General features: G+C 44.3%; 1 protein-coding gene across 13 annotated transcripts in view; it reads left to right on the top strand.

Moving 5' to 3' along the window:
* Positions 1-24,765, top strand: part of TMEM241 (transmembrane protein 241) — a 123,513-nt gene that overhangs the window by 77,518 nt on the left and 21,230 nt on the right. For 8 of the 13 annotated variants that reach the window (XM_025273115.3, XM_025273114.3, XM_025273118.3 and 5 more), the window contains one exon: positions 3,107-3,200. The exons of 1 other annotated variant lie outside the window; for it this stretch is intronic. In XM_025273115.3, coding sequence (XP_025128900.2) covers positions 3,107-3,200 — 94 coding nt within the window. Of the gene's footprint in view, positions 1-3,106; positions 3,201-10,011; positions 13,437-16,475; positions 16,604-24,765 lie in introns of those variants that run through there. 4 more of the 13 variants (XM_044934651.2, XM_044934650.2, XM_044934649.2 and 1 more) reach the window with 3 other exon arrangements.

Below are 24,765 nucleotides of genomic sequence, written 5' to 3'. Positions count from 1 at the left end.
GGGTGATGGCTTTGTGGGGTGATCTTCTGCCTCCATTTCTGTCCCTTTTAATCTGTCTCATAACCCAACATGAAAAATCAGGTTTTTTCATTTAAAAGATTTGGAAATCTTTATTTGAGTTAGTTTAACTCTCCATTACATTCTACATCTCACTTCAGCACACACAGAGCTTACCCTCTTTTAAGAATGTGTCGGGACCTCTCTGTTGGTCCAGTGATTAAGAATCCACCTGCCAATGCAGGGGACACAGGTTCAAATCCCTGGTCTGGGAAGATTCCACGTGCCATGAGGCAACTAAGCCTGTATGCCCTATAGCCCATGCTCCGCAAGTAGAGAGTAGCCCCTCCACTGCCACCACTCGCTGCAACTAGAGAAAGCCTGTGTGCAACAACAAAGACCCAGCACAGCCAAAAATTAAAAAAAAAAGTAAAATTTAAAAAAAAAAGAATGTCTCCGTTTTCCCCACATCACCTCATGGCTCCCCTATAACTGTATCTCAGACTACAAGCGGTCACCTTCAGAGGTCCTGGGGGAGCTCAGGAGGGGTCCTGGAGGCCTGAGGGGTCAGAGGCCCCATTAACAGGGAGCCCCAGGCTCCCTCACTCCTGGGGTCCGCCCAGTGCTTTTTAAGACCTGCCTCCACATCGAGGGGTAGGCAAGCAGGAAGTAGAAGAGCTGGATGAGGGCAGGACCCATGAATCATTTAGAAATGATTAACCGACATGGAAGTCAGGGGAAGGACTCATGGGTACTTTCAGGAGCATGTTGGTCACAGACCAGGGGTAGCTCAGTCCTCGCAGAGTCTGTGCTGAGGGGAAGGATCGACATGGAACCATGCCCTCGGGAGAGGACAGGAGGAGCCCCAAGTGGACTGAGGTATGGCGGGGAGAGCCAGGCACCTGTGATGTTGGGGCTGCGGGGCATGGATGCCACCAAGAGGAACCCTGGAGGGCCAGCCACCTCACTGACCCCTGGCAGCCTTGCAGCCACAGGGACCCAGAGCACCTCACTCTATCTCTCCAGCTGAGAGCACATTTCCACAGGTCTGAAGGGCCGCGGAGAGCTTTGGAGGAGCCAGGAAACCTGGACCGTAATTGTGTCTCTGCCTTAGTTTGCTTGTTAGTAAAATGAGACTTGGGGCTGGGGAGCCTTTCTCTTTTGAAGATCTGATTCCCTTCAGGTGGGATGAAATGACTATCCTTATTCCTGCTTTGAGAACATAGAACTGAACCTGGGGCAAGAAAAAAAGGGGAAGAAAATGGGGATTTGGTCAAGGTTACAAGGGTCGGTGAGCACAGCCAGGAACAGAATTGCAGGTCACTGGATTCCCAGCCTCCTGCTTCCCCACAGGGGCTCCTGTGGGGTGACTCAATGCCTTAATCCAGAGCGGGCTGGGCTCCCGGCTCCCACGCCTGCAGAGACAGACCTGTGCAAACTTTGCAGGCTGTTAGGCCAAACAGGCTGGATTGTACACAGAGGAAACCTAATCCCCATCTCTGGTTCTGCCCCAAGAATGTGAGCTCATCAAATCTAATGAAGTGAAGGCGCGCATTTCTGTGAAATCTGGCCTTAGGTTGTGTTTAATCAGTTCAACCCGCTTCTAAGTACACCTGTCAAGACACTTACGTAATGCCTGCTGAGACCAAGGCACATTGTTTGAGTCTGTTTGGGAAATACAGAGACGCCCAAGATGGGACCCCTCCCTCTCAGGGCTCATGAGCTGGGTGGGAGCCACACCCCAGCGCCCATAATAGAGGTCAGATGGCAGGATGGCACCCCACACCCCTGAAAGGACAAAGGAGGAGGTACGTAGAGGTCAAACTCCTGGAAGGCCAGTCTCAGGTCCCCTTGAGAAGTGAGGGCTCTTTCAGGCTTTACTCCCAATGCATCTGTTCTGTGTAGATCCCCTTGTTTTGGGGGACTTCTATTATGCAGCCTTCCCCTTGAACAGCAGTGAGATCAAACCAGTCAATCCTAAAGGAAATCAACCCTGTATATTCATTTGGAAGGACCAATGCTGAAGGTGAAGCTGTAATACTTTGGCCACCTGATGCGAAGAGCCGACTCATTGGAAAAGACCCTGATGCTGGGAAAGATTGAAGGTGGGAGAAGAAGGGGACGACAGAGGATGAGATGGTTGGATGGCATCACAGACTCAATGGACATGAGTGTGAGCAAACTCCAAGAGATAGTAAAGGACAGGGAGGCCTGGGGTGCTGCAGTCCGACTTAGCAACTGAACAACAATAACCCCTGTAGATTCTTTTTTGTTTAAACGTCTTATTTTACATTGGAATATAGCTGACTAACAATATTGTAATTGTTTCAGGTGGACAGCAGGGACTCAGCCATACTTTTATCCATTCTCCCCCAAATACCCCTCCCATCTAGGCTGCCACTTACTGTTGAGCAGAGTTCCCTCAGTTCTTACCTTGAACCTAGGGGCCAGTCCACACCCTCTGACTTCATATGATGAATGTTTCCTTGGAAGTCTTTTCCTAACCGTTTGTTTTGCTTGGAAAAAAAAAAAGCTGAAGCTCTGCCTTGGCAAACACCAAACTCCAGAAGTATTATAAGAGGGAGCAGGAGATACTCTCCTCCAGATTTTTTTTTTCTTTTATGATTTACCCAGAGATCTCCCAGATTTCTATACCCACTCCCCACCTCCAGGGAAATGATCTCATCATAGCTCCTTGGCATAGTAGAGTTAATGGTTTTTTTTAACTTTTGATGTTTTTATCCAGAGATCACTGGAAAACAGAGATGAGACAGAGGTGTTGTCATAACTAAAAATTGACTAATGTTTGTAAGGTAAATAAAAAATGTCACAGAAAATAGCTACTGGCTACAGGACTTCCCTGGTGGCTCAGACGGTAAAGCGTCTGTCTACAATGCAGGAGACCCGGATTTGATCCCTGGGTCAGGAAGATCCCCTGGAGAAGGAAGTGGCGATCCACTCCAGTACTATTGCCTGGAAAATCCCACGGACAGGGAGCTTGGTAGGCTACAGTCCATGGGGTCACAAAGAGTTGGACACTACTGAGCGACTTCACTTTCACTTTCACAGGAAGATGTCTCACTTAAAAAAGTCTATTTTCTCCTTGCAGCGGATTTTTAGGATTCTTTCTCATGTTCAGCACCATGAAGCTAAAAAGCCTTATGGCTCCGGGGCAGTGCGCAGCCTGGATTTTCTTTGCTAAGGTAAGAGGGAGGGAGAGGGTGGAGAACCCATCTCAGGAGCTCTTGGGTCCAGTGTTCTCAGAGCCCATGTGCTGCAGGTTGGTCTTCAGGGACTCGTCTCTAGTTATTGACCCTGAATCTGATCCTTCACTTGTTTAGGTAACAATTTCCAAGGGCTTCTGCCTATTTTAGGCTTCCCTGGTGGCTCAGATGGTAAAGAATCCTTCCAATAGACACAAGTTTGATCCCTGGGTCGGGAAGATCCCCTGGAGGAGGACATAGCAGCTCACTCCAGTATTCTTGCCTGGAGAATCCCGTGGACAGAGGGGCCTGGCAGGCTACAGTTCATGGGGTTGCAAAGAGTCAGACAAGGCTGACACAACTTAGTAGGCACATGCATGGTTGATTTACAATATTGTGTTAGTTTTTGCTGTACAGCAAAGTGAGTTAGTTATACATATATCCACTCATTGTTAGATTATTTTCCCATATAGGTCATTACAGAGTACTGAGTAGAGTTCTCAATGCATGCTATGTAGTAGGTTCTTACTAGTTATCTATTTTGTATATAGCAGTGTGTATGTGTCAATTCCAATCTTCCAGTTTATCCTTCCCTCCCCTTCCCCCCCTCAGTAATCATGTTTTCTATGCGTGTGAGTCTGTTTTGTATATAGATTCATCTGTATTATTTTTTAGATTACACATACAGGTGATACCATATGATATTTGTCTTTCTCCATCTGACTTATATCACTTAGTAGGACAGTCTCTAGGTCTGCCCATGTTGCTGCAAATGGCATTATTTCCCTTTTTTATGGCTGAGTAATATTCGGTTGTTTATATGTATCTCATCTCCTTTATCCATCCTCTGTCTATGGACATTTAGGTTGCTTCCCTGTCTTGGTTATTGTAAATAGTGCTGCAATGACTCATTTGAGAAGACCCTGATGCTGGGAAAGGTTGAGGGCAGGAGGAGAAGGGGACTACAGAGGATGAGATGGCTGGATGGCACCACCGACTCAGTGGACATGGGTTTGGGTGAACTCCGGCAGTTGGTGATGGACAGGGAGGCCTGGCGTGCTGCTGTTCATGGGATCACAGAGTCGGACACGACTGAGCGACTGAACTGAACTGAACTGAACATTGGTGTGCATGTATGGGAAGAAATATATTTAACTACATTGGGAGGAACTTCAGAGGAGTAGGAGAAAATGGAGTCCCTAAAAGCCAAGCCATAGAGAGCATTGTGAACTTTTGAATGAGACTGACCAAGGGTAATTTTTTCTTTTTTGCTGCACTTTATGGCTTGTGGGATCTCAGTTTCCTGACCAGGGATTGAGCCCGGGTCATGACAGTGAAAGCCTGGAATCCTAACCACTAGGCCACCAGGGAGGTCCCCTGAGGGTAATGTTTTAAGCAGATTAATAAGGTGACAGTGGTTAAGACAGATTGGAAATGACTTCTGAGCATTTAGAAGAGAGCTGAATCAAGGTAGAGATGGCAGGAAGAAAGGTGAAAGGTCAGGCTTGACTTAGAATTTGATCCCGATCCAGGGATGGAACCTGAGTGTCCTGCATCTCCTGCATTGTCAGGCAGATTCTTTACCACTCAGCCACGGGGGAAGCCTGACTTATAATTAGAAGGAAAATACATTTTAATTATACAATTTGTCCTATAACTGTTATGTGATGTAATAAAATTAGCTAACAAAGACTCAGATCATTTTAGAACAGATTTGGGGGATAGTTTGGACAAAGGAATGATGAATATTGTTGTTTGTTATTTTTTAGTGGTTAAGTCGTGTCCAACTCTTTGTGATTCCATTGACTGTAGCCCACCAGACTCCTATGTCCATGGGACTTCCCAGATGAGAATACTGGAGTGGGAAGCCATTTCCTTCTCCAGGGGATCTTCCCAACCCAGGGATAGAACCTGCATGTCCTGCATTGACTGGTGGATTCTTTGCCACTGAGTCACTGGGGAAGCCCAGTGATGAATATGGAAGGTGACAAGTGACTCCAAAGTTTTTGCTAGAGACAAATGAGTTCTGTGGCCTTAACAAACAGAAATGGGGGTGATTATGAAAGAACATCCTTTGGGAGAAACCTGGTGATATACATTTTAGACAGATGTGTATAGTGATAAACCATCTGCATGGAGCTCTTTTGTGTTGGAAACATGGGGTGAAATGTAGGTGAGTGTTTAGGGATTTGTCCATTTGGGCTTCACCTGTAGAAAGATGCAGTTGAAGTCAAGAAAACCTATCCATCAAGGAGCTCACTAAGAGCATGAAAGGATTTGGGGAGAGCAGAGCAGAGTCCTAGGACTTAGCCTGGGAGAAACTTAGATACCAGGGACCAATAATGAGCAAGAAAGAAAAGTCATAGCTGGAAGGTAGAGAGGATCAGAGAAGTTCAGAGCAGGGAAGTCTAAAGGAGAATTGTAAGGAGTAAAGCAGAATGCCACCCAAAGGTCAAAGTGACCACAGTAAGAAGAGTCTAGAGCAGGCACTTTGCTAAGCTTTGTGGAAACAGTTTAAAGGGCAGAAGTGGGAGTGGGGCGGGGGGGGGATCATAAACACTCAACAATACCTAAGATGTGGAGAGAAGATTGTGACTGGTGGTGGGCAGAGCTAATGAAGATAACTTATTTTCTAGGAAAAGAGGGACTTGGACAAGCTTGAAAGTAGAAAAGGAGACACCCTGATACAGAGATTTCATGATGCTAGAGAATGAGGAGAAAATTTGGAAAATAAGTTTCAAAGGGAAGTGGAAGGAGTGTGTGTGTGTGGCGGGGGGTGAAATGTAAAACCCTTTTCCTGGGCTTTACTTGAAGGTAGAGGGCTTCCCAGGTAGCTCAGTGGTAAAGAATCTGCCTGCCAGTGCCGGAGATGGTATAGATGCAGGATCCATCCCTGGGTTGGGAAGATCCCTGTAGGAGGAAATGACAAATCAAGCCAGAGGAACCTGGTGGGCTACAGTCCATGGGGTTGCAAAGAGTCAGACATGGCTGAGCACACATGCACTCATGGGAAGGTAGACAGGCTGTTCTGTGAGTTACGTGGCAGAGGAACTGGGATTCGCAGGAATTCAGGGGAGGAAAGACTGACTTTGATCAAGAGGCATTGAACCCCTTTAGTCCTCAGTTTTTTTGTCCATAAAGCAAGGGATCTGGACCAGAAGATAGAAAGAAAATTAAAAAACATGATTCAGACAGGGAATGTCTCATACTTGGGACTAAATGCTGATGGTATCTACATCCAATTGTAGGATTATCTATTATGAAGATCTGCTGGGAACCATATCATTGAATGTCAGTGCCTACTTAGTAAAACGTGTGCCAGATTTTAAAAGTCTTTCATAGAACTGATCAGAATAAAGTAGGAAACCACTTAGCCATCAGACTTTCTTTCGTCTCTATTATCAAGTTCCATCTTCTCCTGGGGAAGATTATTATAAAGGCCATACATATATTATGTATAAATGCCATAAGATATGTATAAATATTATGCCAGAATGTTCCTCTGTGTTCTTATTTAGAGTCTTTGTTATTGTTTTTTTGTTGTTGCATGCATGCTCAGTCATGTCCAACTGTTTGTGACCCCATGGACTGTAGCCCACCAGGCTCCTCTGTCCATGGGATTCTCCAGGCAAGAATACTGGAGTGGGTTGCCATGCTCTCCTCCAGGGGATCTTCCCAACCCTGGGATCAAACCTGTGTCTCCAGCATCTCCTGCATTGGAAGGCAGGTTATTTACCACTAGCACCACCTGAGAAGCCCCTGTGAGATAATGCATGTAAGGATAAACCACGGAGTGCTATGCAAACACAGAGCATAGTGTAGAATCACTCAAACCCTGAACAAGATTGAATTTATGAACTAGCTCTGAGTCCCAGCTCGGCCACACTTTCTAGGTGTGTGCTTTGTTATCTCACCTGTAACCAAATATAATAATAATGTCTATGTTCAGAGAGGGTTGAGTAATATTTAGACAGCCCTGGAATAGTGAGTGTCAGGCAGCTGACAGGCCCTCCTTGGCCCTGTCGACCCCTGGTTTAATTCTTCTACCAGATTAACCAATGATTTCCTGAGTCTGCATTTTCCATTTGTATTTGCTGGTTCTAGACTGTGAATTGAGTTGGGAACTGCCTGCTCCAGACTCTGCTCAGAGATCAAAGCCCAGGAGAATAGACTCTCGCACAGCATATTTCATGAGACACTGCCTAACAAAAGATGCAATTGATGTACCATTCACAATGTTTTTCTGCCTATATAAAGAGTCATTGATTCAGAGCAGTTGCTGTGCCTGTGAAAATGTGTGTTTGTTGGTCTCCGTGGAGACCACCTCTGGCTGTTCCGTGACCACCAGACTTAATTATACACTGGGGTTGCCAAGGGAGCCTGCAGAGCTGTATCCATAACAACACATCCTTGTGTAGTAAAAGGACCGCAGTCCTGAACTGTTTTCCGTTTAGGAGTTTCTCTTAAAAGAGTTGAGAAGGCTGTGCTGGGAAGTAGCAGCCTTGTTTTGATTTATCCTTAGGAAGAACTCTTGAGTGGATAGGAATTGCTCTGAGTTTTGACCTCCTCTTGCTCAGGTGGTTTAGCCAGGTCTCGGGAGCATGACCTGGCATCTTCCTTTTTCCCAGTGACATGTTGACATTTCTCTTGACCTATTGCCAAGATATTGAACTGAGAAGGAAGCTTGGCTAAGTGAGTTTCAATGTGTTTTAAGTATAGGATGAACTTGTGAAAATGTCCCCAACAGATGCTGTGATGGTTTGGTGTTTGGAATTTTCAAATGTCTCCCAAGACCATGGGGGAAATGCTTGCTGGTGGAACTGCAAAAAAGAAAAAGAAGCAGCAGCCTAGTGTCTTTTATAATGGAATCATACAGATTTCATAACTTCTAAATAACATAATTTTTTTCCATCAATTTTTTTTTCCTGATGTATTTGCAGGAAAGTTTCAGAGCTTACCATGAAGTCATACCTTGAACTTCTGAGAAAGTGACAAATGAACAAATCCTTCAGGTTCTGGAATAGATGTAGATTCAGTTTCTGGTGCATACATGCTTGTTTGCATGCACACGCGCGCGCGCACACACACACACACACACACACACACAGATTGCAGAAAGATCCTGGAAGTACAGTTGTGATCCCCATCACACTTTGCTCTCTCTAGTTCTAGTCTACACTGAACAGAGTGTTAGTTCTTCTCTGTCTTCTACTTCTTACTCTGTTACAGCTCTTAAACTTTTTTTTTCCCCCAGTTTCATACAAATGTAACTGTCACATGGCACGGTATTAGTTTAAGATGTGGAACATAGTGATCTGATATTTGTATATACAAATGATCACCACAATATATTTAGTTAACATCCCTTACCTCCCATGGTTTAGTTGCTAAGTTGTGTCCGACTCTTGCAACCCCATGGGCTGTAGTCTGCCAGGCTCCTCTGTCCATGGGATTTTCCAGGCAAGAATACTGGAGTGGATTACCATTTCCTTCTCCAGGGGATCTTCCCGACCCAGGAATCGAACCTGGGTCTCCTGCATTGCAGGCAGATTCTTTACCGACTGAGCTATGAGGGAAGCCTTACCTCCCATAGTTACAAAAAATATAGATTTGCTTTGTGGATTTGCACATCATCCTTCTCTGTGTCATTCTGGTTTAGTATATGTGCTGCTGAAACAAACACAGTTACTTCTTTTTCTTTATCATCATCATCCCCATCATCTTCATCACCATCTGTTGGTGTGGAGAGCCTGTTGCTGTCTTTCCTTGCTTCCTAGGTGGGAAAAGGTAATCCCCAAAGAGAAGGTTACTCCCCTCAGTTTATTACTGGTATTGTGTGTTCAGTCATGTCTGACTCTTTGTGATGTGAACTCTAGCCACCAGGCTCCTCTGCCCATGGGATTCTCCAGGCAAGAATATTGGAATGGGTTGCCATTTCCTACTACAAGGGATCTTCACGACCCAGGGATCAAACTTGAGTCTCCTGTGTCTCCTGAATTGGCAGGCAGATTCTTTAACCACTGGGCCACCTAGGAAGCCCTTCCCTTCACTTTGGTATTTGCATTTCTTCCTATTTTCTCAACTTCTGTAGACTCCTCACTCGTTATTCCTGTCACATTTAAAATCTCATTTGAACAGATTACTTTCTGGGTAGCAGTTCATATTTCTTTATTTTCTTCCTCAAGCTGTTATTCAGCACCTTGATGTGTTCTGGAATGGTCTGATGAAAAGACATTATTCAACGCAATGTAGCTGTAGCTTTTTTTTTTTTTTTTAATTTTTCTTTTTAGCTGTAACTTTTATGTTGAAAGAGTACGCTTACAAAATCTAATCATGACTGTTTCCTAATTAAATCATTTTTCTTTTTCACAGTCTAAGTGGCTAGGGCAATGAGAAAAAATTTTTCATGGAAAATGGAAACTTAGAGGCAGCAGCATAATTTCCTTTACAGTCTCTAACTGGGCAATAATAACATGTCTATGTCTTTCCATGACATCACCGCTGAGGCGACGGGAGCATGAAATAGCAAGTTCAGAAGCTGCTCTGTGTTTGTTGAACTATATGGAAACAGTCAGCAAGAAGCTGGTTATCTGGGAATTATTCGTTTATAAGCAAGGTTTTCCCAGAGGACACGTGAGAGGGGGAAATACAGTTTTGGACTGAGGGGGGGATATTAAATTCCATTTCCTTTTGTCAAAATAATTCCTAGGGAAGTGAGTGATGTTAATGGACATTTTGCTATTTTGGATAAGGTTGTTTTTTTTCTTGTTTCCGATTATGAACCCCTGATTTTTTTCTGGGCTATTTTTAGTGCCATTGATCATCACAGTGTTCTCTGCTGCAAAAATGTGATAACGATTCTGGACTTCTCAACTTTTGACCTGAATGAATTTGCTTTAAAGAAAATACCCGGAATTTCTGCCCATGTTCTGACTGCAAGGTTTATAGGAATTCTGTCAGTATCCAAGATAATTTATAATACCTAAATTAAAGTTTTTGGCAATACAAAGAGCAGTTAATTGGGAAAGTTTACAAGGCCTCCACTGTGGGAATAAATTGATGTTTCCTTGGTTCATTGTGGATACAATAAATGATGGCTGAGTGAATGCTTATTTTATGCATCTTTGCAGGCTTGTGCACTCAGATCAGAAATAAAGGTACAATTCTGCACATATCTTGTAGAGTCCCTTCCACTGCCCCCAGTTATGCTCTTATAATGTATGTGCCTGTGTCTTTAGCTGTGCCATTAATCCTGTTTGAGTTCATTTTTCCTTATGAAGATCTTTTGTCCCAGTCATTAGATCCAAGTTCCCCAGGGTGTGGCTGGACACAAGGTAATTAGCAGGGTGCACTTCACCATCTGTATGTGCCCAAACCAGAGGGCAAGCATCAGGCCTGTGTCATTGGAGAATGAGCTGGCAGTCAGAGCTAATAAAATAAAGCAGTTTTTGGGAACTCGGAAGGAGCAAACTTTCATTATGGGAAAGCTAAGTTTTTTGTTGTTGTTTTGTTTTTTAAAATATTTGGCTGTGCCAGGTCTTACTTGCCACCAGGGATGGAACCCAGGCCTGCTGCATTGGGCGCTTGGAGTCTTAACCAGTGGACCACTAGGGAAGTCCTGGGAAAGCTAAGTTTTGACACATGATAATAGAAAAGAATAACATGTGGATTTGAAAAACTTAGTAGACATCTACTTGGTGCCATTTTGGGCAAATAACTTCTCTCTCCCATAATGCCTTAGAGACATCTTGGTGACCTGGCCCCCCGGGGGCCCCAAGTACCCCACTGGATCTTGCCCCATGCTTGTTCTCCTGTTTTATCCCCCAAAGTGGAATTTGCTTAAAGTTCCAGTGGCTCAGATGATAAAGAATCTGCCTGCAATGCGGGAGACCCAGATTCGATCCCCAGGTCAGGGAAGATCCCCTGGAGAAGGGAAAGGCAACCCACTCCAGTATTCTTTCCTGGAGAACTTCATGGACAGAGAAGCATGAGTCCATGGGGTCTCAAAGAGCAACTAACATTGCACAGATAGTCATTTGCTCATTTTTTTTCTGTTGAAAATGCCCTCCCTTACAAAAAGTAGTCCAAACTTGCTCCGCACCCCACCCCGCCCCCTCACCCCGACTCTTCATCAGCACTTTAAAGTGACCCAGTGGTTCTTTAGGTTAAGATTTCTGATGCTGTTTTTGTTTTTCTCTAAGTAGGCTGCGTCAGTCTGTAAGGCCAGGCAGTTCACAAGCTGTTATGTGACACCAAAACAGCCAATCTGTTAGTCAAATGAGTAGCAAAAAAGGTTTTTTACAGTCAACAGTTGATTGCCTGATATTATGTAAGATGTACTAAGTCGCTTCATTTGTGTCCAATTCTTTGCAACCCTATGGGCTGTAGCCTGCAGGCTCCTCTGTCCATGGGATTCTCCAGACACGAATATTGGAGTGGGTTGCCATGCCCTCCTCGAAGGGATCTTCCTGACCCAGGGATTGAACCTGCATCTCCTGCATTAGCAGTCGGGTTCTTTATCACTGGCACCATCTGGGAAGCATATATTATATAAGCTAGACCACATTTGACCACGTGTTAGAACACATGTGTAATTGTATCTGATTGTTTCTGTGCATACCTGTGGGTTTGGGGTAGTAGATTATGAGAGGAACAGGCTGTCTCTGGCTACATTTCCACATCTGTCTTCTTGTCATGTGACTTCTGGGGGTGTTGCAGGGGATACAGGGAGACACCCCTCCTTCAGTTATTTGAAATGAACTTCTTTTCTAATGTCTTGAGCGTCCTAGCTATCTGTGAAGGACAGAACATATCAAGTGTATTCCAATGAAAAGGGAAATGGAATAATTGCCAAAACGTTCCCTCTCAAAGTGTTGAGCTCCCAAATCCTAACAATCCTGTATTGTTTATCTTAAAAAAAATTTTTTTTATTAGAGTATGGTTGATCTGGGGCTTCCCAAGTGGCATTGGTGGTAAAGAATGTGTCTGCCAGTGCAGGAGATGCAAGACAAATAGGTTTGCTCCCTGGGTCAGGAAGATCCCCTGGAGGAGGGCATGGCAACCCACTCCAGTATTCTTGCCTGGAGAATCCCATGCACAGAGGAGCCTGGCGGGCTGCAGTCCATGGGGTCAGAAGAGTTGGACCTTAGCATGCACCTGCGGACATGGTTGATTTACAGTGTTGTGTTAGTTTCTGCTCTACAACAAAGTGAGTCAGTTGTGCCTGTATTAACATATGTATCCACTCTTTCTTAGATTTTTTTTTCCCATAGGCCCTTACAGAGTTTTTTCATTTATTATTTTTTATTGAAGTATAATTGCTTTACAATGTTGTGGTCGTTTCTGCTATACAACAAAACAAATCAGCTCCATGTATATATGTATTCCCTCTCTCTTGAACCTCCCTCCCACCAAATCCTAACATTTTCAGGGTGCACAGAAGTAAACAGCTCTGGCATAGCCAGGTGGGAGCATACATTTGGCAGTTTGGAACAGGAGTGCCGACATTGCTTACAGTAGGGTTTATGAGATAGGAATGCAAGCCTTGAGGTGGTGAGCACGTCCCTGACTCTCACTTGAAGGGAAAAACCAGCCCAGTTCTGAGCCCAGGGAAGAAATGGTGCTTCTTCTACTGGTGTATCCCTGCTCTGACATCTGAGTTGAGCTTCACCATGTGAACCACTCAGATCCAGTCAAGTCCTAACGCATCTTTTGTGAAGCCGGTCACGCTTATTCTTATTTTCAAGTTATGCTTAGACAGTTGACTGTTCACTCTAAGAATTATATAATCATGACTCCATTTCAATACTCACACCTCCTATGAGGGTTTTCTTTTCCCTGAAAAAGAATGTTTCAAGTTGCTCTGTGGGAAGTTGATATATTCAACAGAGATTCATAGAGTGACCTGTCACAGTCCAGGCTGAGAAGATGAGACAGCAGAGGGAAGGGACAAAGAGCCCTGCATTTTGGAGGCAGAGAGGATTGGAAAAAAATCCCACTCTCCAACAATGTAACTTTGAAAAGATTCCTTAGCCTCTGGATATATCAGTTTTCTCATCTGTAAAATGGGAATAATCGTATAACTTTCACAGAAATATTACAAGGATTACATGAAATAATGTACTGTTGTTGTTGTTCAGCCGCTTAGTCCTGTCTGACTCTTTGTGACCCCGTGGACTGCAGCATGCCTGGCTTCCTTGTCCTTCACTATCTCCCAAAGTTTGCACAAACTCATGTCCATAGAGTCGGTGATGCCATCCAACCATCTCATCCTCTGTCATCCCCTTCTCCTCCTGCCCTCAGTCTTCGCCAGCATCAGGGTCTTTTCCAATGAGTCGGCTCTTCGCATTAGGTGGCCAAAGTATTACAGCTTCAGCTTCAGCATCAGTCCTTCCAATGAATATTCAGCGTTGATTTCCTTTATGATTGACTGGTTTGATCTCCTTGCTGTCCAAGGGACTCTCAAGAGTCTTCTCTAGCACCACAATTTGAAAGCATCAATTCTTCGGCACTCAGCCTTCTTTTTGGTCCAACTCTCATATCCGTACACGACTACTGGAAAAACCATAGCTCTGACTACACGGACCTTTGCTGGAAATAATGTATGTTGAGCAGTTAAAGTTTGCTCATATTAATTGAAAAGAATAAGCTTTTTCCTTGCAGATGGAGAAATGTTTGAAGTACTCTTTGTATTCTGGATTTGGCTACAATTTGAGAGCTGCTCACTTGTATCATTAGAAAACCTTCACTTCTGCTTTGTTCCAGTTTGACAATCTAGTGTCAAGAGGAAATTAAAATGACCAGATTCAAGTGGCATCATAGGTTTTAAAGTTCTTCTTTCAAGTAACTCAAGGAACCTGATTTATCATTTGATCTAACATTTTGGAAGTCACAGATGTCTGTTCTAAAAAAGAAAGCAAAAGAGGAAGCAGCAGTCCTAAAGGTTGATGGATGGGCCTTCAGCAGGGAAATGCAGCTTTCGGTCTCTGCTAGTTTGGTTGTCAGAGAATGGGGGTTTGAGACAGAAGTGGTTTTAAATCTGATGTAGAGCCACACACCCACCAGAATGGCTAAAATTAAAGAGACTGACAATACCAAGTGTGGGTGAGGATTTGAAATAATGCCTGGTTTAGAAAACACTGAAGCTCAACAAGAGTTGTTATGACTAGGCAGCCTCACTCTTGGTTTATACCCACAAGAAATGAAGACATATACCCGCAGCAAGGCACGTTCGGTGGTAGGGAGTTAGAGGTGATGGTCCCACAATTCTGAATAGAGTAAAAAACTTTTTTGTGTTGTTTTTTGCCACACCATGCAGCTTGTGGAACCTTAGTTCCCCAGTCAGGGTCTGAATGCATGCCATGGCCGTGAAAGCAGTGAGTCCTAACCATTGGGCCTCCACGGAATTTCCCATACTAAACAACTGTTGAATGGTACACTTTTATCAGGGTGAATTTTATAATATGTACATTCTATGTCAGTAAGACTTATTTTTTAAAAAAAAAATCCATAATAGGAATATCCGCAGTAGTTTTACTCATAACAGCCTCAATCTGGAGGAAGTAGTCCATACATCAGTTAAGGAGAAATAAATTTTGGTCTAGCCATACAATGGACCAGTACACTGCAATAAAAGAGCCTATAGCCACAAAAGTGATTTGGATGTATTGATTGGGAAAGAACCTTGTGAGATGCTGAAAGGGTTTCTTTTCTATCTGGTGGTGGCTATATGGGTGTTTAAAGATGTAAACATTCAACAAGCCCCACACTTAAATTTAAGCTCATCGTGTACTTGACTGTATTTGTGTTATAATTCGATTTTTACAAGTCTAACGTGGGCGCTGCAAGGGTGCGGTCCTCAGAAAACACAGCTGAGCTGCCTCTCCAGCTGGTCCCTGGGAAGCCCAGGTGTTGGGGCCAGCAGACCCTCCCGGCTCTGACCTTGACCCTGTCTTTATACTACAGATGACCATGGGTTTCACTTACTGAAGAAAGAGAAGAGCCCACAGGCTGGTGCCTTGCTGATCTGGGCCCTGGCCACCAGTTCTCTTGAATATCACGGTTGGAGAGGATTTCTAATCAATATTCAGCTCAGTGCCAAGGCAAAGAAAGTGAGCTCAGCCTTCCTGGTAGCATTGCAGAAGTATTTATTGTTCTGCCTCTGCTCCACAGGCTTCAGTGTTTCTTCAGTAAGAAGTAGCCTCTGCTGAACCCTCTCTCTTGACGGAGGGGGGCCTTCGATAGGCTCCTGGCTGCACCTGGAGGAGGGTGGGTCCACGATCGCTACCTGCACTCAGGCTTCCTGGTTTCTTTGATGGAACCCAGGCAGGACCACAGCGCAGACTGCTCTGTTCTTAGCTTTCTAAATTGTTCAGGGGCTACTCCTTGTGAATCACATGGGGACCACCTCACTCTAGCCAGCTGCCCAGGTTTTCTAAGTTAACTGATCTCTGATTTGGGGGAGAGGGGGAAAGATACATATATTCAGTCGCCAAGTCATGTCCGACTCTTTGTGACCCCATGAACCACAGCACGCCAGGCCTCCCTGTCCATCACCAACTCCTGGAGTCCACCCAAACCCATGTCCATCCAGTCGGTGATGTTATCCAGCCATCTCATCCTCTGTCGTCCCCTTCTCCTCCTGCCTTCAATCTTTCCCAGTATCAGGGTCTTCCAGTGAGTCAGTTCTTCCCATCAGGTGGCCAAAGTATTGGAGCTTCAGCTTCAGCATCTGTCCTTCCAGTGAATATTCAGGGTTGATTTCCTTCACAATCGACTGGTTAGGGATATTACTCAGCCTTAAAAAAAGAACAAAACTGGGTCATTTGTAGAGACGTAGATGGACCCATAGAGTGTCATACGCAGTAAAGTAGGTCAGAAAGAGAATAACAAATATCGTCTATTAATGCATACGTGTGAAATCTAGGAAAATGGTACAGATGAACCCATTTGCCAGGCAGGAATAGAGATGCTGACATAGGGAATGGATGTGTGGACACGGGGTGGGGAGATGGCCTGGGAGATTGGGGTTGACTTGTGTGCGTTGCCATGTGTCAAATAGATGGCTAGTGGGAACCTGAGGGCAGGTGCCCTGCAGTGACTTAGACAGGTGGGGTGGAGGGTGGGGAGTGAGGTCCAAAAGGGAGGGGATATATGTATGCATGTAGCTGATTCGCTTTATTGTACAGCAGAAACTAACACAGCATTGTAAAGTAACTATACTCCAATTACAAAAAAAAAAAAGCTGACTAACATTAAGTGGCTTCTCTCATGCAGTCGGTCTGCCTGCCTCTTGGGGACACACGTTGTGTGTCTGGTCATGGACCTTTTTGGCTTCGGCTGCAGTGAAACTCCTGAGCCGCCGCCGCCTCTGCTGTCTGCAGCCTCCGCCCCACCGCGAAGGTAGACGTATCTGGCGTGGATTTGGTGTAATAGCCTCATCTCCACCTCCCTATCTTTGTTTTCCTGCTCCCTTCATCTCCCTTATCTACTTCCTACAGACATGTCAAGTCTGTAACACTGTCTTTTAAGCTGCTTGAAAATTCTCACTGGAACAAGTCAAGGAGTAAATCAAATTCCCTCTGTCCCTTTCAAAAAATGTTGTAAGTGAAAGAGTAAAATGCAGTCCCTGAGAAATGCTTTATAGCTGATTCCTTTGTCTTAGGGATGGGGAACCTGAAATCCAGAGGGAGGAGTGATTGGCCTGAGGTTACTCAGTGAGTTTGTGATGCAACAAGGGACTCTCAGAGCCCCGAGGCTGTCTCATAGACATGGCACACGAACAGATTAGGGTGAGCTCTTCTGAAGTCCAAGTCTGGACATCTGATGAAACTACACACCCCGTTGTCCTGGCCCTGGCTTCCCATGGTTTTGGGGATTTTTTGTGTGTTTTTGGCCACACCATGTAGCTTGTGGGAACCTAGTTCCCTGACTAGGGATCAAACCCTCACCCCCTGCATTGGAAGTGCAGAGTCTTAACCACTGAACCTCTAGGGAGGTTCCTGCCCATGAATAGAATTCCCATGGGATTTGTGTTTTCAATACCTTGCAAGGAAAAAGGGGTTTCCAGCCATTGCTTTTTTCCTCTCTCTTCAGGTTTTCTTTGGCTTTAATGGTGGCCTCCACCCACCTCACACTTTCCATTTCCGTTAGTACTAATGCCCAGTGGCTTAGAGATTGTGAGCTTGTCCATACTGTTCCTTCTGTGTAGAAAGCCCTTTCCCCATTTCCTCACCTGGTAATTCTTAACTGTCTTTCAGCATCAGCTCAGGAATAATCTCAATGTGGGACTTGTTCCCATAATTGGGTACACCCATGTCTTGGCATGAGTGTGTGCTCAGTCACTCAGTTGTATCCAACTCTTTGCAACTATAGTCCGCCAGGCTCCTCTGTCAGTGGAATTTCTGAGGCAAGAACACTGGAGTGGGTTGCCATTTCCTCCTTCAGGGGATTTTCCCGACCCAGCTATCGAACCCCTGCCTTCTGCATGGGCAGGCAGATTCTTTACCACTGCACCACCTGGGAATCCCATACCCACGTCTTAGCACTTACATTGGATATAGAAAGCATTTTCTTATTAACCTCCAGAAATGGCTAACCTAGAATAGGGGTGCTAGGGGCAGTTTCTTACCTTTCCTTTTTATCTCTTTAGTTCCTAGTAAAGGGAATTTGACCTTAGCTTCATTCCAGCAATAATTCAAAGCCCTTTTCCTCTTTCCCTTCTAGTTCAGTGAAAGCTTCTTCTGAAGCAGTGTGTTGTTTTTTCAGCTTTCCTCTTTTAAACTCTCCAAAAGAGCAAGGAATAATGTCTTAGCTCTGGCTGCCACAATAAAATGTCATAGATTGGGAGGCTTGAACAACAGATATTTATTTCTCACAGTTTGAGAGGCTGAGAAATCCAAGATCAAGGAGCCAGCAGGGTCGGTCTCTGGTGGGAGCTCTCTCCTCAGGTTGCAGGTGGTCTTCTGTCTCCATCTTCACATGGCAGAGAGAGGGCACGAGCTCTCTGATCTTTTCTTATGAAGTCACTAAGCCCATCATGAGGACCCCACCCTCGTGAGCTCATCTAACCCTAATTACCTTCCAAGGGCCCCATCTCCAAATACCATAACACTAGAAGGTAGGGTTTCAACATGAATTTAGGGTGGAGGACAGGCACACAGTTTAATTCATAGGCAAAGAGTGCACGGGTGACCCACTAACATTTTGCAGTGAGTGCCAAGAGTTGGGTGGCAAGAGCTAGAAAGTCTTCATGGTTTAAAGAAATCCCTCAGGTGGAACTGAGCTGGTGGAGTGAGTCTTGTGCAAGCTTTGTTTCTAAGGTATTCTCACTCTGGTCATGTGAAACTGGGTGTAATCAGACCTGGATCTGGCATACAGCCCTTGACATCATGGACTCCCTTCTCCCAACTGATCCTCCTTCAGGAATTGTTGGGATTAAGAAAACAGCCAGGTTAAAAGTAGCAAAAAGGTTTTTTACCAAATGAGTACCACATTTCCTATCTTGAAACATTGCAAGCAGATTTTTTCTCTTTTTTTCCTTTCTCTCTCTCTCTTTATTTTATTTTATTTTTTTGGCTTCACTGCCTGGCATGCAAGAGCTTAGTTCCCCAACCAGGGATTGAACCCATGCCCCTTGCAGTAGAACAATGGAGTCTTAACCACTAGACAGCCAGGGAATTCCCTTCAAGTGGGTCTTTCTGTATATCTTTTGGCAAATCTATTCTTTCACTTCCATTATTTCCAAGTATAACAATATAAAAGTGAAAGTCACTCAGTCGTGTCCAACTCTTTGCGAACCCATGGACTATGCAGTCCATGGAATTCTCCAGGCCAGAATACTGGAGCGGGTAGCCTTTCCCTTTTCCAGGGGATTTTCCCAACCCAGGGATCGAACCCAGGTCTCCCACATTGCAGGCAGGTTCTTTACCAGCTGAGTCACAAGGGAAGCCCAAGTATTAAGTATAACAATAATGTGAAGTTATTGTTAAATTAAATGGAGATTGAAAAAAAATCCTCATGGCCTTGGAGTAAGTATAATTATGGTGTTTTATTTAAAGCTTATTTGAGCTTAAATTCATTTCATTCCTGAAATTTGATGGCAGTGATGAGATCCATTCTTTGAGTGAATCAAAATAACTTAGAAAATAAAAACACTTGGGTCCTCTTCTTTACAGAAGCACAGAGTAACTGCTTAGCTGGGAGACTGAACAACATTTTAATCAATAGGACTGAAGTTTGAAAAATGACTTGGGCAGAAATCCATCTTTACAAAAGTAAATCTGTCAGTAGATGAGTGCATTTACTGAATAGAATGGGCTTCCCTGGTGGCTCAGATGGTAGAGAATCTGCCTGCAATGCAGGAGACGTGTGTTCAATCCTTGGGTCAGGAAGATCCCCTGGAGAAGGGAATGGCAACCCACTCTGGTATTCTTGCCTGGAGAATTCCATTAACAGAGGAGCCTGGTGGGCTGTAGTCCATGGACTTGCAAAGAGTCCTGGATGATGGACTGACTAACACACTGAACAGAATGAGACTGAGAAAGTTGAGAAAAAGTACTAGAAGGAAGAATCTATCGCGTCTATACCAGACTGTCACTGAATTGAATTTGAAGGAAAATTAGAGTAGTCTCAAGTTCTTCTTTTGTCTTCAACAATCGGATGTTCTGAGTATATCATTTTGCCCTTTATACTTCTTGCAAAGAAACAGTACTTGGCGGGGTAAAAAAAAAAGAAGCAATACTTGGCAAATTGGTCCATGGGGTCGCTAAGTCGGACACGACTGAGCAACTTCACTTTCACTTTTCATTTCCATGCATTGGAGAAGGAAATGGCAACCCACTCCAGTGTTCTTGCCTGGAGAATCCCAGGGATGGGGGAGCCTGGTGGGTTGCCGTCTATGGGGTCACACAGAGTCGGACACGACTGAAGTGACTTAGCAGCAGCAGCAGCAGCAGCCCCTTTATTTATTTTTTAGATTTTTTTTTTTTATGTGGACCATTTTTCAAGTGTTTATTGAATTTGTTACAGTACTGCTTCTGCTTAATGTTTTGGTTTTTGGCCCTGAGTGATATGGGATCTTAGCTTCCTGACCAGGGATTGAACTCACACCCCACGTACTGGAAGGTGAAATCTGAACCACTGGATCACCAGGGAAATCCCAATAGCCCCTTTATTTAAAGAATTATAGTATGTATAGACGGGGAAGCCTGGTGGGCTGCTGTCTATGGGGTCGCACAGAGTCGGACACGACTGAATCGACTTAGCAGCAGCAGCAGCAGTATGTTATAGAAAACAAAACAACCAACAAAATCAGGTATTTTAGGATGAGCAGAAGTGGAACGCCCATAGAGATAGATGAAAGGCACCACCCCAAAGGCGCCAAGGAACACTGCTTCAGCAGACATGATATTAATATGGCCTCTTGAGAAATGTTTGAGTACTCAAGAGAAAAGTCTGACACCCAGCTCTTAGGGAGAGCTGATATTTTCTGGCACTGCTGATCCAGGATGATTGCGGGTCCCAGATAAAAGGTCCAAAGGTCCATAGATTTCTAAAAGTGAAACCAAAGGACCAGTGCCAAATGGTATGAAAAGTCACAGGTCTTTTCAGCACACAGTATGTGTTAAAGATTTCAGAGTTTTGGTATTTGAATTCTTCTGTCCATTTGTCCTCCCTTCTTGGGATGTGGACTAAGAGAATATATGAGACTTCCCTGGTGGCTCAGTGGTAAAGAATCCGCCGGCCAAGGCAGGAGACACGGGTTCGATCCCTGATCCAGGAAGCTCCCACACTCCTCGGAGCATCTAAGCCCACGTGCCGCAACTACTGAGCCTGTGCTCTAGAGCCAGGGAGCTGAAACGACAGAGCCCGCATGCTGCCACTACTGAAGCCTGTGCACCTAAAGCCTGTGGTCTGCAACGAGAGAAGCCGCTGCAACGGGAAGCCTGCGTACCGCAACTAGAACGTAGCGTCTGCTCTCTGAAACTATAGAAAGCCCATGCCCAGCAACGAAGACCCTACACAGCCAAAAATAAATAAATAAATTATATTAATAAAAAAGAGAACATATGGACAAGGAAGAGTAGGCAAGTGGGAAACAAAGTGGAATTGAAAAACTCAGCCTTGGTTTAGAGACATAAGGCTTTCTGTTACTTGTAGGAGGCATGCCTTCCCCTCCACCCTCCACTCCCAACCCAACAGGTGGAGACAGAGGGTAAAGAGAATTTCATTGCATGGATTCCAGAGAAGAAATAAACCATGTGGAGGTTGGATTCGTGCCTTTAAAGCGCTGGAGTCCCACTAACTAGCGTAATGAGCCTCATCAAGTGTACAATCAGATGAATAATTTTTCCCACTAGAGTGATCTTGGAAGAGATTGAAAGGATGAAAGGCAGAAGATTTTCCTGCCCCCCAGGCAGAGAGAATCATGAGGAAAGAAAACTGTGTGTTCCTCTCACCTCCAGTTTGCCCGATTAATCATCGTCAATTGCATCATATCCGACTCTGTGTCTGAAGAGAAGGAGACTGGGTCTTTGAGGAAGTCCTGGTGCTGCTGGCCGTTACATACAAGATCCTGGACTATAATAAAAAGACAAAGCCAATTAAAATCGTAATGATGAGTTAATATGATTGTTACTAATCAGGAAGGTGTTCAGAACAAATCAGATAAAACCCCACCTTGCTAAAGAATCCGTCTGCCAGTGCAGGAGACAGGGGTTTGATGCCTGATCAGGGAAGACCCCATATGCCTAGGAGCAACCAAGTCCACGCACCTCAACTATTGAAACTGTGCTCTAGAGCCCAGGAAGCTGCAACTATTGAGCCCACTTGTCGTGACTGTTGAAGCCCGCATGCCCTGGAGCCTGTGCTCCGCAACAAGAGAAGCCACTGCAGTGAAAAGCCTGCATACTTCAACTAAAGAGTAGCTCCTGAGCAACTAGAGAAAAGGCCTAGCAGCAATGAAGAATGAAGACTCCAGCATAGCCATAAATAAATGAATTAACAAAATTATTTCTTAACCTCCGCCCGCCTCCACCCTACCCCACCATGACATCCTAGGTGGCTCTAGGGAAATTGTGGTCAGCCAAACAAGGTAAAGCAGTGCCTTACCATCTCTCTGTGTCTTAGTTTTCTCATCTGTGTAACAAAGGGAAATCCTCTCCTTCAGAGTAGAATGTTGTGCATTGTGACAGACCAACATTCAACTGAAACAACTGGGAAAAAAACAAATCAATTGCAAAATATCATATTTTTAAAGAAATCAGAGATCTATGAAGGCAATGAGAACCAAATTAGATATATTTCCAGAGAAGGAAGACCCCTGCCTAGGTATTCTAAGTAACACAGGTTATTGTTTTTCCCAGAGTGGGGTTGGAGGGTGAAGGATAATTGTTGATTCTGGGTGTGGCCTAAGGATCTGACTTGGTACAAGAAGAGGAAATATTCTGTGGGAAGGAGAAACTAGCAGATCTTTTGGCAGTCGTGTGGAACTGGCTTGATGGGTTGGAAAGGAGAGGAGCCCCAAAGGAAAGTCCAGATTCCCACGAGACATTTGCTGAGCTCTGAAGCAGTTCTGGGGGATATAGGCTCACCCAGGGAGGCAAAGCAAAAGCTCATAATATTGGGGGTACTAGGAAATAAATTCTGTTTTTTTTGTTTGTTTGTTTGTTTTTGCAGCAGCATTCGAAATTTTTTAGCTTTTTATTTTATATTGGTGTATAGCCAATTAACAATGTTGTGGTAGTTTCAGGCAGACAGCAAAGGGACTCAGCCATACACCTACATGTATCCATTCTCCCCCAAACTCTCCTCCCACCCAGGCTGTCACATAACATTGGGCAGAGTTCCCTGTGCTATCCAGTAGGTCCCTGATGGTTATTCATTTTAAATATAGCAGTGTGTACATGTCCATCCCAAACTCCCTAACTGTTCCTTCCCCTCATCCCTGGCAACCATAAGTTCCTTCTCTAAGAGAGACAAAATCTTGCTAGAAAGAGGAGGCTGAAGCAAATATATGATGAGTCTTCACCTAAAGACTGTTGCCAGATTTTGAATCTACATGGGATGAGAAGCTAAAAAACTAAGGTCAAAATTTTTGAAAGGCAGAACTTACAGGAATGAGAAGACAGACCAAGCTCTTAAGCATAAGTCTTGGAGGGCCACACCTGAAGGCCTAGGTAAAGAAGAGGTGAATTAAGCCTTACTAGAGCTACGACCCATCTGATTCACTCATCCTTGATTATAGTTCCTTTATACACAGTGTTCGACATATAAAGTTGTAGAGGACTTCTCTGATGATCCAGTGGTTAAGACACCATGTTTCCACTGCAAGGGCACAGGTTTGATCCCCAGTCAGAGAAGTTCTGGATGCCGCTTGGTATGGTCAAAAAATAAATAAATAAAAAATCAAAGTTGTAGACATGTGAAGAGGCAGGAACACTGACTGATAAGTGGAAAAAAATACTGAGAATGTAAACACAAAGGATCTGGATTTTAGAGCTAGTGATAACTTAAAGTGACTATGAAGAATATGCTAAAGAAAATAGGAAAATACGAATTAAATGAATTTCATTTTGAATTGCATTGGAATCTGTAAAAAAAATCAAAGTTATTACTGAACTGAAAAATTATATGTCAAATTAATAACTTAATGGATGGACTTAAGAACAAATTGGACTTAGTGTTACAGAAGTAGTGAAGTACAGAGAGAAAAAATTCGGAAGTACAAAAAAAAGCGTAAGAGACATGGAGGAAATTCTCAAAGTCTTCAGGTCAGTCGCTCAGTCGTGTCCAACTCTTTGCGACCCCATGAACTGCAGCACGCCAGGCCTCCCTGTCTATCACCAACTCCCGGAGTTCACACAAACCCATGTCCATTGACTCGGTTATGCCATCCAACCATCTCATCCTCTGTCGTCCCCTTCTCTTCCTGCCCTCAATTTTTCCCAGCACCAGGGTCTTTTCAAATGAGTCAGCTCTTCGCATCAGGTGGCCAAAGTATTGGAGTTTCAGCTTCAACATCAGTCCTTCCAATGAACACCCAGGACTGATCTCCTTTAGGATGGACTGGTTGGATCTCCTTGCAGTCCAAGGGACTCCCAAGAGTCTTCTCCAACAGCACAGTTCAAAAGCATCAATTCTTCGGTGCTCAGCTTTCTTCACAGTCCAACTCTCACATCCATACATGACCACTGGAAAAACCATAGCCTTGACTAGACGGACCTTTGTTGGCAAAGTAATGTCTCTGCTTTTGAATATGCTATCTAGGTTGGTCATAACTTTCCTTCAAGGAGTAAGCGTCTTTTAATTTCATGGCTGCAGTCATCATCTGTAGTGATTTTGGAGCCCAGAAAAATAAAGTCAGCCACTGTTTCCCCATCTATTTGCCATGAAGTGATGGGACCAGATGCCATGATCTTCGTTTTCTGAATGTTGAGCTTTAAGCCAACTTTTTCTCTCTCCTCTTTTACTTTCATCAAGAGGCTCTTTAGTTCTTCTTCACTTTCTGCCGTAAGGGTGGTGTCATCTGCATATCTGAGGTTATTGATATTTCTCCCGGCAATCT

The sequence above is a fragment of the Bubalus bubalis genome, chromosome 22 (assembly GCF_019923935.1).
Source record: "Bubalus bubalis isolate 160015118507 breed Murrah chromosome 22, NDDB_SH_1, whole genome shotgun sequence".
NCBI lineage: Eukaryota > Metazoa > Chordata > Mammalia > Artiodactyla > Bovidae > Bubalus > Bubalus bubalis.
Note: the sequence above shows the minus strand (reverse complement) of the source record. Positions and strands in the feature narration are given on the sequence as shown.